Source organism: Talpa occidentalis, unplaced genomic scaffold, assembly GCF_014898055.3.
Source record: "Talpa occidentalis isolate TD23 unplaced genomic scaffold, MPIMG_talOcc4v2.1 talOcc4.6, whole genome shotgun sequence".
Classification (NCBI taxonomy): domain Eukaryota; kingdom Metazoa; phylum Chordata; class Mammalia; order Eulipotyphla; family Talpidae; genus Talpa; species Talpa occidentalis.
Genome location: NW_023604972.1, coordinates 31,266,507 through 31,282,588, shown reverse-complemented (window position 1 = coordinate 31,282,588; position 16,082 = coordinate 31,266,507). Strand labels below are relative to the sequence as shown.

Sequence of the window (16,082 nt, the reverse complement as noted above, 5' to 3'; positions counted from 1 at the left end):
ATTAACCAAATTAGAATTTAGACAACAAAAGTATAAAAGAACAAAGCTTGTTATATTTAATTCCACATTTATCAACTTCCGTGCCTCAGAAAACTAGTTTTGTAGAATACTAGTATCTGTAGAGAAAACACACAACAAATATGTAACATGGAAGAGTAACTTTCAAAAACACTTATGTTCAAAATGATAAAAATCTGTAATATTGCTAGTGTTAAGAAATAATTTAAAGTATCATTATAAAGTATAGCAGGTTCTCCCTGGTAGTGCAAGGGGTTAAGTCTCAGCACTATAAAGATATCCACAGCCACTGCAGCACAAGTTCGATCCCCAGCCAGGGAGCTAACCCACATGGCGCAACAGACTTCTCCTGTCTTGCCCACTGCTCCCCTCAACAGTGTATTTGAGTCAATCTACCTGTTCTGCTCCCCACTCTGTCTCTGGAGAATCCTCTCACAACCTCCCACCCCCACCTCTGGGCGGCACCCTATCTCTTGTATGCATAAATAAAATAAATCTTTAAAAAATAATAAAGTATAGCATACATCAATAAAATACTTTCTGTGATGGAAATAGTAATATGGTTATAAAATTATACTTGGGGAGATAATTATTCACCTATATGTAAAATAACAACCAAAACAAAAAAGTACTATGCACTTCAAAGCATAATGAAAGCAATAACCTAGAGTGCCCTAGAGCCATCTAAGCCACTTCAGTTATTAACTGTATTAAGTAATTGAGGTATAAAAACTCAGTAATGTCAAATATAATCCAGTTCTATATATAATCATAGCATACCCATCACAATCCCTACTATGTAAGTAAACAGAAATTCTACCTGCTTGTTATAATCTCTCAGTCCACTTTCCATCATTGCTAACTTTTCTTGTAACTGGTGGACTTCTTGTTGAAGTTCTTGAATTCTGAAACACATTATAACTAATGTCAATATACTTTCATTAAAAATTACAAATTAAGAAGAATGCATTCTTTTATAAAATCTCTACTTTCTGTTTCTCTATGAGATAGGAGGTGCTTTGCCACTGGGTTCCAAAGCCACAGAATGGACAGAGCACATCATCTGAGAAATTTAATTTTATAAAAATAGATTAAAAAAACAAATAATTAGAAACTCACATATATTACGCAAACTGCATTCATTGTTAGGACACATCATCTGAGAAATTTAATTTTATAAAAATAGATTAAAAAAACAAAAATAAATAATGAAAAACACATATATTATGCAAACTGCATTCATTGTTAGGACAACTCTCTGAGTTACTGTTGCCAATTCTTAGGTTCAGGAAACTGAGGTTCTAGTCCAAACTCCCTAACAGTATTAAGTGAAATAAAGGACCAAAATATGTTTTCTGACCAAAACTGACTCAGTATTTTCTAATAAACTACTCTGAAATCCTGGAAAGAAAAAAAAAAATATTAAGAAATACTACAATTGGGCCTCCCCGGTGGCGCAGCGGTTGAGCGCTGGGTTGCGAAGCTGCCCGCAGCCTCGGTAGCGCCGGTTCGATCCCCGGCTGCTCCCCGGCCACCGGAGGAGGGTCCCACATGGCGCGCAGACCTCTCCTGCCGCCCGCTGCTCCCCTCAGCAGTGTACTTCGGTCCTTCTGCCTGCTCTGCTCCCCGCTCTGGCTCTGGTGAATTCTCTCACCCTCCCGCGCTTCTGACTGTACCCAGTGCATGTATAAACAAAACAAACAAACAAACCAGCAAACAAATAAATAAAGCATGCCTCTATAAAAAAAAAAAAAAAAAAGAAATACTACAGTTTTCCAAGTAACTATAGCAAAAAAACCACTTCTTTCTGGAACCCATTAATTCTAACAGAATCGAGATCTGTCCAAATTATATGAATTCTACAATTGCTCAAATGTATTTAAACTACATCAAATTTTCCAACCCATTAACATAAAGATGACACAACCACTTTCATACTAAAAAAGATAAAGTCTGGAGCCATGTCTGCTTTTAAGAGAGATTTTGCATGGGCTAAGGCAGTTAGTCCCTGCTACTCATGGAACCGTTTTTTACTAACCTAGTTTTATACATGTAACTGCCATCAGATTTGTGCATGAAAACTCTGAATACAGACAAAATGTGCATGTCCAAACTAAAACAAAAAAGATAATCAAGAGACTAATACCACCTGTGATGGCTTGATGGAAAAAAGTTAAGGGAAAAAAAGAGAGAAAATAATGTATATGCAGCTGTAAAACTTCTTAAAAATGCTACTAAATATCATCTGAGAAATAATAGTATATAGTTTCTAAAAGAAGAACAAAATATTTCATGTCTAAGGTCATACAACTGTAAATATACAGGTAGGTAATACTATGTGAGAAGAAATGAGCTAAGAGATCCTAATCACTACCTAATATGCTCTTTATTGTTGTTATGGAGATTAATAAAGTTGAAAAGTTCCCCCATTTTCTCTGCATAATCTACAAAATAAGAAGTTATGTGTGCTATCCATTTCCACTAGCATATTCCTTATTTGAAACGTTTGTCCAGCTATTGGCTGGTAGCTGTCACTTCCTTGAGGGCTCTCTCGCTTCCTTGAGCCCCTATAATTTTCTTAATAGCCTTTTATCTTTTTTATTTCTTTTGTTTCATCTTCACTACTGTGTTATAAACTTCTCAAAAGCAGCAACACCATCTTACTCATCTTTACATCCCCAAAATACTTACATGGTGCTTTTGTCCAGCGAGCTTAATGAAGTTTTAATTAAAACAAAATTTATATCAGATCCCAATGTAAGAAAAGTCAAACATACAAAAGAAGGTAAGCATTAAACTATTTTAAGGCAAACATGGAGAGAAACATCAGTTATGTGATCTATTTGAAATCAAAGTTTCAAAACAAGTAAAAACATTCTATATTCAGAATACCTTCAGAAAGTATTTACTGAGTGCCTGTGCAAAGTTCTGAATCAGGCAGATGTAACAGTTTAGAAAACAAAAGTCCCACTATCAAGAAACTTACAGTTAAGAGATCACTGTTAACTAATGCCAACAAAAAAATATTTAATGCACCTATTATCTGCCACTTGAAGGAGGTCTGCGATGTAAGGGTCATCTGGCTGAGGAACTGGGTAGGAGCTAACTTCAGAGGGAGGGACTGGCTCATCAATTTGCATACGCTGGCGCCTAAAAGCAATGCTTCTTTTTTTGCCACCTAAAAAAGCAAAAGTGTTCTTAAAAAGAATCAAAACATTGCCTAAGATTTAGATATTTGAAAAGGCTATAAAGTTTGTATATACTGATACATTTTCTCCCTCATATATATGGATCTTTAACTAAACCATGAATTCCTGAAAACTTCAACAAAACATGGCTGTAAAACAAGTTTTAGTTTCTCCATGCTTGGCACATATGCCTGGCTTTAATCTATTCCTCTACTAGATTATGACTAGTTTTTGGGAGGATTAAAACTTGAGTGTCTCTGATGGTGTTATGAGCTCAGGAAATCATCACCCAGGAGCTTAAATGTACACACGCTTACTAAGCAATGCCAAAAAAGCAGGTAACTGAAACTTTAAGTAGCAAAATTAATATGCAATGGAGTGTCATCTGAAATATAAAATCACACTATAACCTGGATTAGTGGGGCATGTTCTCTTAATTATCCTTGAAACTAACAGGAGTAATTGCCTTTTATTAAGAGATGTATGCTGTCTTGGTCTAAATTGCATGGATAATTTCTTTCTAGCATCTATTTAAAATTAGATCTGTAATTGAAAAACTAATCGATCCTTATAAAAACCAAACTGCAACCACAACTTTGTTTCCACTAGAATCCCAACACATTTTGTATACTCCTATCTCTCATTTTGAGAATAAAAAACTGTTCAAAAGCAGGCCACTTAAGTACTTTAAATGATCTGCACACTGTATTGTTCTCCCCTTATGTCCTGATTTTCTTCCATGGTTGTTCCTCAGTTCCTTACAGGCAAACTTTCCTAAGGACTACCTCTGGCTTTCCTCTCTTTCCAGTCTGTAACTCCTACCACAGCCATAGCTTCACTTCCCATGATACTATGATGACTCTCAAATTTGAATCTCCACCTACAGCAACACTTTTGAGAACAGCTATCCCACTGCCTACTAGAAACCTCAGTGTGAGTGTCCTGTGGGTAAAACAAACTCGAATCATCCAACAGTGGATTCCTGCCCTGCTTTCCACATTTTCTATATTAAGAAACAACATCCTCATTGACTCCATTCATTCATTTTAAATAAAAGTCTGGGAATTCTCTACTTCTCATGCCTACCACAGTCACTAAATTCTATAGATCATACCACCTAAACCTCACTTAAATTGGTCCACTATTTTCTTAGGAAGCTCGATTATCTGTTTTTCTTAATCTTCCAGTTACTCCCAAGATTGCCCACTTTTCTGCCTTTGGCTGACAGGCCCCTCCCTCTCATTTCCTGCCACCTTGAGCTGCACTGATTGTTCTCTCACCCTGGCAATCAATTTCTGATCCCACAACAGTCTTGGGTCTCCTCTCCACTTAACATCAGGCACACAGTAATGCAACTGTTCAGGGACTCGTCAGCACACAGAACGGTGCTAGCATCCAGATCTTCAGCTCCCTTGCTCATAATCTTTGTTCTGACCAATTCTCTTGGACACTATCTCGTCTCATAATTCAGCACTTCCCTACACCTCACTTACTTCCATATCTTGATCCCAAGCTTCAGACATCTCAATGATCTTGTCACTAGTACTGGCGATTCTTCAAGCAAACTTATGACTGGACAACATCAACTCTGGGTATGCCCCATCATTTCTTTTCTCTTGCTCGAGAACTAATGAGCATAAAGCTAAAAATAGTAAAATAAACTAAGAAAAGTACATCATTTCCAAATTCTTTGAGTATGGATTACTTATATAACTAAAATGCAATTATATAGTTTTAAAAAAAGTAATTTAAAAAATGATTAATAATGTATAATTCTGGGCATTGTCACTAGACTAGTTATTTCTCTATGTTTCTAAGCACATTCATAAAATACTTGTGGATCTTCAGGAAAAAAATTAGAAAGTTAACATGACAATTTCAACACAAGTTTTTAAAAACAAAATCTAAGCATGAAAGTCCAAGGGCAACAATTTTAATATCTCGAAAGATAAGATGTATAAAATTTGTTCTGAGAAGGAACAGGCTTACCTGGAGTTTGTACTACAGCATGCAAATTCTTTTCTTGAAGTTGCTGAATTTTTTCATTCTTAGCTTTGCTCTCTTTCTCCAAAAGTTTGACTTTATGAACATACTGGTTATTTAAAAATTTCAGATCAGCTGTTTCACGTGCACACTTCTTCAAAGTAGTTTTCAACTCTTAAAATGAAAAAGATTACAAGACTATTTTATCGATCAAGAAGTCTATGAAGTTCTTCTACGTAACAAAATACAAGAAGTCACGTAATCGGAAAGTCTTAAAAAATCTACTTCTCCATTATAGACATACACAATTTTATATGAAAACACAAATATTATTATGCATTATACTGTAAATTTTGCTCCCTTATCAATAAATCTTTTTTGGATAAAAATAACCAAAAGAGTCTACCTCATTCTTGTGCATGCTTTGTGTGAAACATTATTACCTTTTCCACTGCTAAGAACAAAACTTCAAATAACTCCCTAAGCACAAAAGGGAATTATAGTTTTCTTCTACTGCATGAGTATAATACAAATCAAGACTTTTGATCCAGTAAATTGAGTATGATAAATATTTGATATGAGGATTATGAATTCACAACAGGTATTGGCTAGGGCTTTCTACCGAATATAAGAAGAAGTTACAGTAAGATAGTCATAATTAGCCTTTGCCACATACCTTTGAAATCATTCTATTCCAACTTCTAGTTCAAAGATGGAATATAAAAAAATCAGAATGATACTTAGTTTTTACCTTGTTTTACTCCTCCTTTTCAGTAAGAGAAAAACAAATGCTGCTTAGGAACATTTCTTCAGTTCTAGCATTTAATATTACCTGTAGTAACTTTATTCTAAAAATTTCATCCACATATAGTGAAGATAAATATAATTGCAAAAGGCAAATTTATTTTCCATCTGGGGAATTCTTCAACATAATCTACAGTATTTCGAATGCTACTAGAAGGAAGATTATAACATTTTCTAATCAATTGTTTTAAAATTAGATTAATTGTTGCTACATATAAAATGAAAAGGGCAAAAAACAATTGCATTTTAAAAATCACAAAATTTACCTTTAATCTGTTGACCTGACTGCTCTTTTAGTTTCATTAATTCCAGGTATAATTCATTATTTTCCTTGCTTAATTTTGCATTTTCAAGTTTATAAGGTTCCAAAACAAAATCAAAATTGGCACTTTCTTTTTCAGCTTTCACAGCAGATAATTTTGATTTCCGAAGACTTTCTGTTGTATGAACTAGGTCACTAAAGAACAGAAAATGTAAATATAAGGAGGTATTCCATTAACTTTCTAGTAACTAAAAATATATTTCTAAAAAAGTTTAAAGTACATATTAATGCTAAGTGAGCCCAAATCTAAAACCAAACAAAACCACTAAGAGCTTTTCAAAGTACCAAGATTAATTAAAAATTAATTAAAAGTTACAGAGTTATGAAATACAGATTCATCTTTGTTAGATTCTAACAGTTAGAATCATCTTGGAGTCTCCTTTTTTGCTCATCCATGGCCAACAAGTGATTTGATCCTGTAGAATTGATGAAACTTATTTGTTCATTTTGCAAATACTTATTAAATGTCTGCTATAATATGCAAAGTGCCAGGAACATAACAAATAAGGATCAGCTCCTTCTCAGACAACAGAGCAGTGGCATATCCGCTCCACCAAACTTTACTAAACCGGGAACACAACAAAGAACCCACTGTCACAGAGCGTATTTTGTGACAGTCAAAATGCTACAATACTGTGTAGGTGATGAACTCAACATACACTTCAATGCCAACTACATAGTCCACCTGTCCTACATGAAACAGGAATAAAGTCAATCTGTAGTCTCGTAGTTTGCATTCTAAAGAGAAAACAAAATTAAGTGTCCAATAGCAAGCAGTTATAGTAGAGTGTAACAGGCCGGACAAGAGTCTTGCAAACCAGTGAGCTAGCCAAGCACACGTCGGAGAGAGAGGCGAAAGGGACTTTATAAGCAGAGAGAACAGTGCATGGAGAGACCACGGATGAGAGCAAAGAGCACTCATATGTTTACAGAGCTTCCAGTGGTTCAAAACACAGGAGAAGCAGCTGCAGGTCCTGGATCATTAAGAGTTTTGGAGGCCATACTAAACACCACAAATTATCTTCTATCCACTTTCTCTGTTCCATCATTATCACTTGCAGTCCTTCTGAAAAAGTTTCCTAAGCTTTCCTACTCCAAGTCTCAAACCACAATAACAAAGCTCAGGTGGAAAAGAACAAAAATCACAAAGAATTTTTCAGTTAAGGTAGCAAGTTAGGGCCTCCCTGGTGGCGCAGCAGTTGAGCGCTGGGTTGCAAAGCTGCCCGCAGCCTACGCCGGTTCGATCCCCGGTAGCAAGGGTCCCACATAACCTCTCCTGCCAGACTGCTCCCCTCAGCAGTGGCTTCAAATTTCTGACTGTACCCAGTGCATGTAAAATAAATAAATAAATAAATTTAAAAAAAAAAAAAAAAAAAAAAAAGGTAGCAAGTTAAAGAACTGGCCAAATTGCATAGCAGAGAACCATTATTAACATAATAGTAATGAGAAACCAGTCAGGGAAATAGACACAGAACTTTCACCTACATCAGCATGACAACAAAAAAAAATGTATAATGCTGCTCAGAAAAATCTGTAAAAGGGGCCTCCCCGGTGGCGCAGTGGTTGAGCGCTGGGTTGCAAAGCTGCCCGCAGCCTCCGCAGCGCCGGTTCGATCCCCGGCTGCTCCCCGGCCACCGGAGGGGGGTCCCACATGGCGCGCAGACCTCTCCTGCCGCCCGCTGCTCCCCTCAGCAGTGTACTTCAGTCCCTCTGCCTGCTCTGCTCCCCACTCTGGCTCTAGTGAATTCTCTCACCCTCCAGCGCTTCTGACTGTACCCAGTGCTTGCATAAATAAATAAATAAATCTTTAAAAAAAAAAAAAAAGAAAAAGAAAAATCCTTAAAAGGTTTTATTCTGAGGGGAATAGTGTAATGGTGACCCCTAGAGGTCCATATGGAGGACCTGACTTGATGGTAGGGAAGTAGGACCAAAGAAGAGCAGAGGAACTTCAGATGATTTAAGGACTAAACAAAGAATTTAACCACTTCTTTACTGAAGCAAGAAGTTCAATTGAAAACTAGACATGGGATTAAGGCCCGTACAGGTTTACAAGTGAAAAGTTTACCTTACCTGAAAAGTTTTTCTACCAAAGGTAAACACTCAACTGTCAGAGTCTGGCGATAGCCCAACTGATCCAATCTTTTTCGAATATTAATATACTTTCTTTCTGCAGCTGTAGTCATCTTGTCTTCCAAAACCAGTTTGATTTGCTTAAAAATATTAAAGTCCTAAAAGAAAAAAGTAAAACATCATTACATCATTGTAGTGTTATTATTGTCTCATGATAAGAGGAAAAGTTTCTTCTTATATGATGCAATTATCTTTTATTTCTCTTCTAATAGGCAGTCTTCTAGAATATTTAAATCCAATGCTTATGGTATTCACATTGGTGTATTGAAATTATCCCTTCATAACACTACATGTAAATGTTAAGCTTCTAGAAGAAAGTAAACAATTAAGCTTCTAGAAGAAAGTATTTTCCCAAAATTGATATAGGCAGAGAATTCTTAGAAAAACCTCTTTTGAAAGCACTCAATATGAAAGAAAAACTTAATAAATTGGACTTCATTGAATTAAAAATTTCTGCTGAAAATAGTCCATTAAGGAAACAAAAGGGGGGCCTCCCAGGTGTCACAGGGGTGAAGTCTCAGCACTGTCATGCTATCACTGCTGTGGCCTTAGTTCAATCCCCTGCCAGGGAGCAAACCCACATATGGCCGCAGCAGACCTCTGCTGTCTCACTCCCTGCTCCCCTCCACAGTGTAATTCAGTAGATCTGCCTGTTCTGCTTCCCACTGTCTCTGATGAATCCTCTTACCCTGGAACCTCTGGCCTATACCCCAGTTCCTCTATGCATAAATAACATATAAAAAAGGATTAACAAGAGTGGAAGAAAATATCCATAACATCTGACAAAGAAAGATACAAAGAATTCTTAGAACTCAACAGTAAGATAACCCACAAAAATGAGCTAAAAACCTGAATAAGCACCTTATAAAAGATAGCTGGATGGGAATAACCATATGAGAAGATTAATGTTAGTTATTAATCACCATGGAAATATAAATGAAAACTACAATGAGCTATAATTTTGCCCATAACTAAAATGGCTAAAATTAAAAAGTCTGACAATACTAAATGTTATCAAGAATTTGGAGCAACTGGAATCTTCACACATTGCTGAGAGAAGTGTAAAATAAAATCAATGTGGAAAAAGTATGGCAGTTTCTTTCAAAGTTAAAAAAATTCTACACCCTAGCTCTGTAATTCTATTCCTAGGGAAATGAAATAAACATCCATAAAAATGTCTACAAAAATATTCACAGGAGCATCATTCATAATAGTCCCAAACTAGAAACAATCTAAATATCCACCAAAGTTGAAAGATAAACAAACCATGATATATTTATACTATGTAATACTACTTAGTAATAAAAAGGGAAGGAACTACTACTGCTACATGTTAACCTCATGGATGGACTTCAAAAAATTTGACCAACAGAAGCCAGACACATATCTTGTGTAATTCCATTATATGAAGTTCAGAAGAGGCCAAATCAAACTATGTGGACAGAAATTAGAAGTGGAGTCACCTAAAAAGATGGGCGTGCGTGTAGAATGCCTGGAAGGGTTCAGTGAAAACTTTCTGTGGTGATGAAAATATTATACTGAATGGGACAGTCATTACACAAAAAGTGTCTGCATTTACCAAAGATTTCCAACAGTGCACTTTAGATCCATGCATTTCACCATGTAATTTTACTTCCACTAAAAATGACACACACACATAAGTATCTCTGTGTATGCTTATTCCTTGTATTTTAAAATATTTACAAATATATTCTCTATTAATTTTTCTTAACATGTCATTATCCAAAAATCATTTCTTTGCAAACTTTGGTCTTTTCTGCCCTTAGCCAACTAAAAGGTAGTCTTAGTTCTCATATATCTAAACCAAACAGAAACTTTATTTTACAGTTCTATTTTTCTTTGCAATTTATAAAATATGAAAGCATGTGAATACAAGCAAAATTTTATTCTCACAAAGACCCTGTAAGGGAAAGAGAGCTAAATATGTTCTCCCTATTTAAAGATGAGGAAAGGATGTCTCAAAAGAATAACTTGCCCCAAACTATACAGCCACAGCAAGTGGGCTGTCAAGTGTTCTGAGAACAGGCCCAACATCCTGGTTTCTGTACCCGCTGCTGCAAAGTATCCAGTCACTTCTATATCAGCACCTCTCCTCGGTTACTCCTGTCTACAAATCTTTCCTTCTCCCACTCCTGTTGGCCAACACAGGGTGTTTTAGAGACGCTCCTGGAGACATCAGAAATACACCTGTCAGGCCTCCCTGGTGGTGCAAGGGTTAAGACACAACCTATGAAGCTGTTGGTAGCCACTGCAGCACCAGTTCCATCCCCAGCCAGCCAGGGAAAAGCCCACATGGCATAGCAGACCTCTCCTGATGCACCGCTGCTCCCCTCAGGGATGTATTTCAGTAGATCCACCTGTTCTGTTTCCCACTCTGTCTCTGGTGACTCCTCTTACCACCCCCCCAACCCTCTGGCCTGTACCCCAGCTCTTGTATGCATAAATAAATCTTTAAAAAAAATTTTTAAAAAGTACATCTGTCATAGCAAGAACTAGCAGAGTCTCATCATTTAAACTATTTCTCCTGCTGGCACCAACTTTGTTTACCCAGAAAGAAATGCTTCCTCACATCCTAAGAGAGAGATAAAAGAGAGAACAGATATTTTTAAAAAAAAAAAAAAAACAAGCCCAAAATTGCGGCCTGGGTTTCAACACTCAGGACAAGATCAGATTAAAATCCTCCCAGGAAGGATAAAAAATAAATAAATAAGTAAGGCCCTCCCACTCTGGGATATTGTCTCTCGGCCCCAATCCCCCGTCCTTATCCTCCATCATCCAAACATGGCTATACTGTAAACTACCAACAAAACAAAATAAAAGGGTAGATTTGGAGGCCCACTGCCGCCCGGCGCCCCAATACACACACAAACGTTTTGAGAACTGGCCACCGACTTAACCCTGGGAAACTGACAACGTGAAGTCGGTAAATCTTATTTTAACATCAGCTCCCGTGCCTCGTTCTGCACCCACAGGGGCCTGGAAACAAACCCGTTAGCTCAGCTGATCCTGGCGTTCTTCCCTACTCCCAACAACAGAGCCTGCAATTTAAGGGTACGCGCAGCGGTGCCAAGCAAACGTTAATAAACGGCTCTCGTCTACGTTTTGCGACATTTTTGTTCTGCCCCAGGGCATGTGCGGCTTAGAGTCAGGAAGCATTTTAACTTTTAAATCGACCCATCAGCAGTAGCCGGGTTTCCCCGGCCCGCGCAGGCGCGGGGGGCTGGCGGGACCCCGGAAATTTGGGGGTTCAAGCAGCACCCCCAGCCCGCAGCTTTACATGGGGTGCTGAACAGAAGGGGGGTCGGGAGCGGATGCCGCGGGGAGTCTCCGTTCCCCGCCCCGCCCGCGCCCCACTTCCTCCAGCGGCCGCGCGGCCTCCCTCCCGGCAGCGCCCGGCCGGCCCGCGGGGACCGCTCGGCCCGCGAAGGCGCCCCGCCTCGCCCGGCCCCCCGCCCGGCCGCGCTCACCCCCGACTCCCGCAGCCGCTCCCTCCGCCCGCGGCCGCATCGCCCTCGGGCCTCGCCTCCCGCACAGGCTCCTTCCGCCCCAGAAACCGGCTCCGGCGCTAGGACAGTTTGAAAATGGCGCGGAGAGACGGTCTGGGCCGGCGCGGCGGAGGCGCCGCGGTTGCCTCGGTAACGGGAGCGGCGGACGGTCGCGGCGCGCAGCGGGGACGCGCCCGACGGCTATGGCGGCGCAGGGTCCCGGTACCCGGAAACGCAAACAGCCCCGGAGGCGCGAGCTAGGGCGCCCCCTAGCGGAACGCGAGAGCCTAACCTCCTCGGGCGCCCAACCTCCCCGGGCGCCCGCGACGGGCTTTGCCGCGGGCCGCGTTTTGACCATCTATGGTGCTCGTGGTTCAAATGCCGCCCCAACCGGGAAAAAGACTGATGGTAATAAAGAAAAAAATCAAAAGCAACAAGTGACTATAAAACAGAGACACACTGTGGGGTGGAGGGGAAGAGGAGGGATTAGGGTCAAAATAAGGGGGATGGAATTGTATGGAGAATATAACCAAAATGAAAATGTATACATTGTGCAAAATGAAAAATGATGTCAGAATTATATAAAATAAAACATTAAATAAAAAATTTTAATTTTGGGCCTCCCCGGTGGCGCAGCGGTTGAGCGCTGGGTTGTGAAGCTGCCCGCAGCCTCTGCAGTGCCGGTTCGATCCCCGGCTGCTCCCCGGCCACCAGAGGAGGGTCCCACATGGCGCGCAGACCTCTCCTGCCGCCCGCTGCTCCCCTCAGCAGTGTACTTCGGTCCTTCTGCCTGCTCTGCTCCCCGCTCTGGCTCTGGTGAATTCTCTCACCCTCCCGCACTTCTGACTGTACCCAGTGCATGTATAAACAAAACAAACAAACAAATAAATAAAAAAAAAATTTTAATTTTGGGGCAATAAATTCATCATTTGACTAAAAAAAATGCCGCCCCAGTCCTGGTCTCTGCAGTGCCTTAGGCTTCACCCGCAAGGCCAACCGCCACTTGTCAGGAATCTGTTGTCTTTGCAACTTGCACTGACAAGTACTCAATACAGTAATTGTTGTTCCTGCACTCATGTCCCCTTGAGGCTCTGTGTAGAATCTTAAATTATAGTCAACACAGTATGCCACCTTTGTTTTTAACTCATGAAATCAAAACAGAATTGTTCACACATGCCTCCCTGGCACCCCAGCACTAAATTTCTGGAAGATTATTTTAGTCAGCTATATTAACTGAGTACCTACCACAATAAACATTTATGGATGGAATTAAATTGAAATAAACTAGTGCTAGAGAACCTGCTCGCACACAAAAAAACATACGATCAAAGCCTAGAATTACTTTTCTCCTCTAAAAATTTCTTTATTAGAGAAAAACTCATTTCCTTTCTGTTTACTGCTCCCCCAACTGGGCCATCCTTTCTGAAAATGTACTTACTTTTTGTCATGTAACTGCGCTATGGATTGTGAATAACTGATAGCCATTCATTTATTGCTTTAACATTCCCACTGTGTGTGCCTTGTCTGTTTTCTGTGTACCTAAAGAGTTGTCTTCTGAGATATCTAGAAGGTGATGTGTTAGATTCTGTAAGTGGTTTTGTACTCGTGAACATGTACAACAGACACATTTTGGCTGAACAATGAAAGAAAGCCATGAAATAATTTATATGCTTTTTTGTATTCAATACCAAAAAAATTAAAAATTTGAAATACATAGCTATTTTGAAAACAGGTAGCCATGAATAAATTAATACCATATCAAAATGACTTTGCAACAGCTACGTTGTCCACATGACTCTGACTTCCCTTTGCCTTAAACACATAGCTATTAGACAAAGTAAAAATCAAAAAAAGAAATGTGAGAAGATGATTCAGACACTGAAGTCATGGGAGAGTTTTGCTCCAAGGCCAGTGCCTTGGAGGAAGGGAGTCAGGCTCACTGCGGGACTCTAGCACCTCAGGTGAGGGCTCCTGGATCACACACACACACAAAATAGCTGCTGCTCACCAAGCCGATCCTAGGGCACTGAGTTTCTGTAGGGCTAGGAAGGCAGAAGGAAAAGGAACATGCCTGGCAACAGAAACAACCTGCTAGGCTCTCCATAGTTCTCCAAAATCACTATGGCCCAAAAGGTCTGAAGTGCTCTGGTAAGACTTGGTTCTTGATTGGGGTGTGCCTGGTGAGGTCACCCTTAAAATCGATAATACAGAGCTAAATATAGAGTGAAAAAGAAATAACCTTTCACTGAAAATGAATTTGCAAACAAAAATGACCTACCAATGAAGAAATCTGATGCTAGTGGAAGTCTTTAAAATGAATATGTCTAAGATGATCTAAATCAAGGTTTCTCAACCTTTCTCAACCTTAGTACTTTTGACAGTTTGAGCTGGGTAATTTCCTTGTTATGAAGTATCTGCCTGGGTATTGTAGAGTGTTTAGCAGCATTCCTGGCTTCTACCCACTAGATGTCAGTGGTATCCTCTGAGTTATAACAACCAAAATGGTCTATAGATACAGCCAATGTCCTTGGAAGGCAAAATCACCATTCCTAGGCAACTTCCCAACGAATGCAAAACACTAATTTGAAGGGACATGGGCACTCCTATGTTCATTGCAGCACTATTCACAACAGCCAAATTATGGAAACAATTTAAGTGCCCAAGGACAGATGAGTGGATTAGGAGGGTGAGTATCACTTAAACAGATATAAAAAAGATAGGGCCTCCCCGGTGGCACAGCGGTTGAGCGCTGGGTTGCGAAGCTGCCCACAGCCTCTGCAGCGCCGGTTCAATCCCCTCAGCAGTGTACTTCGTCAGTCTGCCTGCTCTGCTCTCCCCTCTGGCTCTGGTGAATTCTCTCACCCTCCCGCGCTTCTGACTGTACCCAGTGCTTGTATAAATAAATAAATAAATAAATCTTAAAAAAAAAAAAAGATTAACGCCTGCCATTTGCAACAGCATGGATGGAACTGGAGAGGATAATGGTAAGTGAAATAAGGAGAAAGACATATGGATGGTTTCATTTATGTATAGATATAGAGAAATAAAACAAAGAATCAGATAAAATCAAACTAATAACAAACTCAGAAATCTGAATATATAACTGAAGCTAGCAGAGGGGGAGCGAAGGCGTTAAAACAAAGTGGGGAGGGGACCAATGAACCATAGAGGGCTCTGGGTGCCCTGGGGGTGAGTGTGGTGAGGTAACATACATCTGAAGCATATGATCCTTCTTATGCCTCTAAATAATATACTGTGTGGTAAACCAATGTTACCGCAATAAAAAATTAAAATATAGAAAAATCTTAGAATTGGAATTAAGGGAAAGATACTTTGATCCAGTTACCTGTTTAATGATCTGATCAAGGGAATGGAAGGAAAAACTCCCCTTCAGCTTTTGTGAGAAGAAACTTGCAGCAAATGACACAACTAAAAACCTTGTGACAAGCAGATTGTATGCACTTAATAAAGGCCAGGAAGAGTGAATTGAATTGAGTGGCACTAAACACAACTGAACTGAGTGAATAGGGCCTTCTGAAGACACCAAGTTCAGGACAGCATTGTTGCTTCTCTTCAGTTGCTTCTCTTTAGTGACTGGTCCAGAGATGGAGCTAAAATGTCAATATGATTGCCAGTTAATTCTGGTCCTTTCATTTAAGCAAGAGGGACTCCATTTCCCTCTTGCCACAGGTGTATGGTTTGGCAGGCAATGTGATTATTACTGGCAGATAAGGATAAAATTACCACAGTTCCAGTCTGTCTGGAGCCTGGCAGTGGAAACTCCATAGTTACTTGGGTACAAAAGACACTCAAGCTGTGTAAATGACCAGATGTTACAAGAAGCTGTTTTTTAGCAGCAGAGACACTGGAAAATTCATCTTCAGAAAGGGTCCCCTTTAAAAGAACAATGCTGAAGCACTTTGATGATTTAGCAGCTCATTGGCTCTATAAAAACTTCTGAAATGTTCTTTTCATAATGCTAGTTACACCTTTTAGTCACCATTTGGAGTCAGTAAGAATAGAGATGAGAGTGGGTACTCTGTATGAATGAGAAGATTGTGAAACACAAATACATTAAAAAAAACAAACAAACAAACCTTTGACATGTCAGAACTACTATGACCAAAAGAT

The 16,082-nt window shown here is 39.5% G+C and overlaps 1 protein-coding gene across 1 annotated transcript in view; it reads right to left on the bottom strand.

Annotated features, from left to right (window-relative positions):
* Positions 1-11,771, bottom strand: part of CEP135 (centrosomal protein 135) — a 65,142-nt gene extending 53,371 nt beyond the window's left edge. Inside the window, exons 1-6 of the mRNA XM_054687931.1 lie at positions 11,455-11,771; positions 8,386-8,543; positions 6,260-6,450; positions 5,196-5,363; positions 3,055-3,196; positions 839-923 (exon numbers count right to left, since the gene is read on the bottom strand). Of these exons, the coding sequence (XP_054543906.1) occupies positions 839-923; positions 3,055-3,196; positions 5,196-5,363; positions 6,260-6,450; positions 8,386-8,498 (699 nt within the window). The 5' untranslated portion in view covers positions 8,499-8,543; positions 11,455-11,771. The remainder of the gene's footprint in view (positions 1-838; positions 924-3,054; positions 3,197-5,195; positions 5,364-6,259; positions 6,451-8,385; positions 8,544-11,454) is intronic.
* Positions 11,772-16,082: the final 4,311 nt, after the last annotated feature.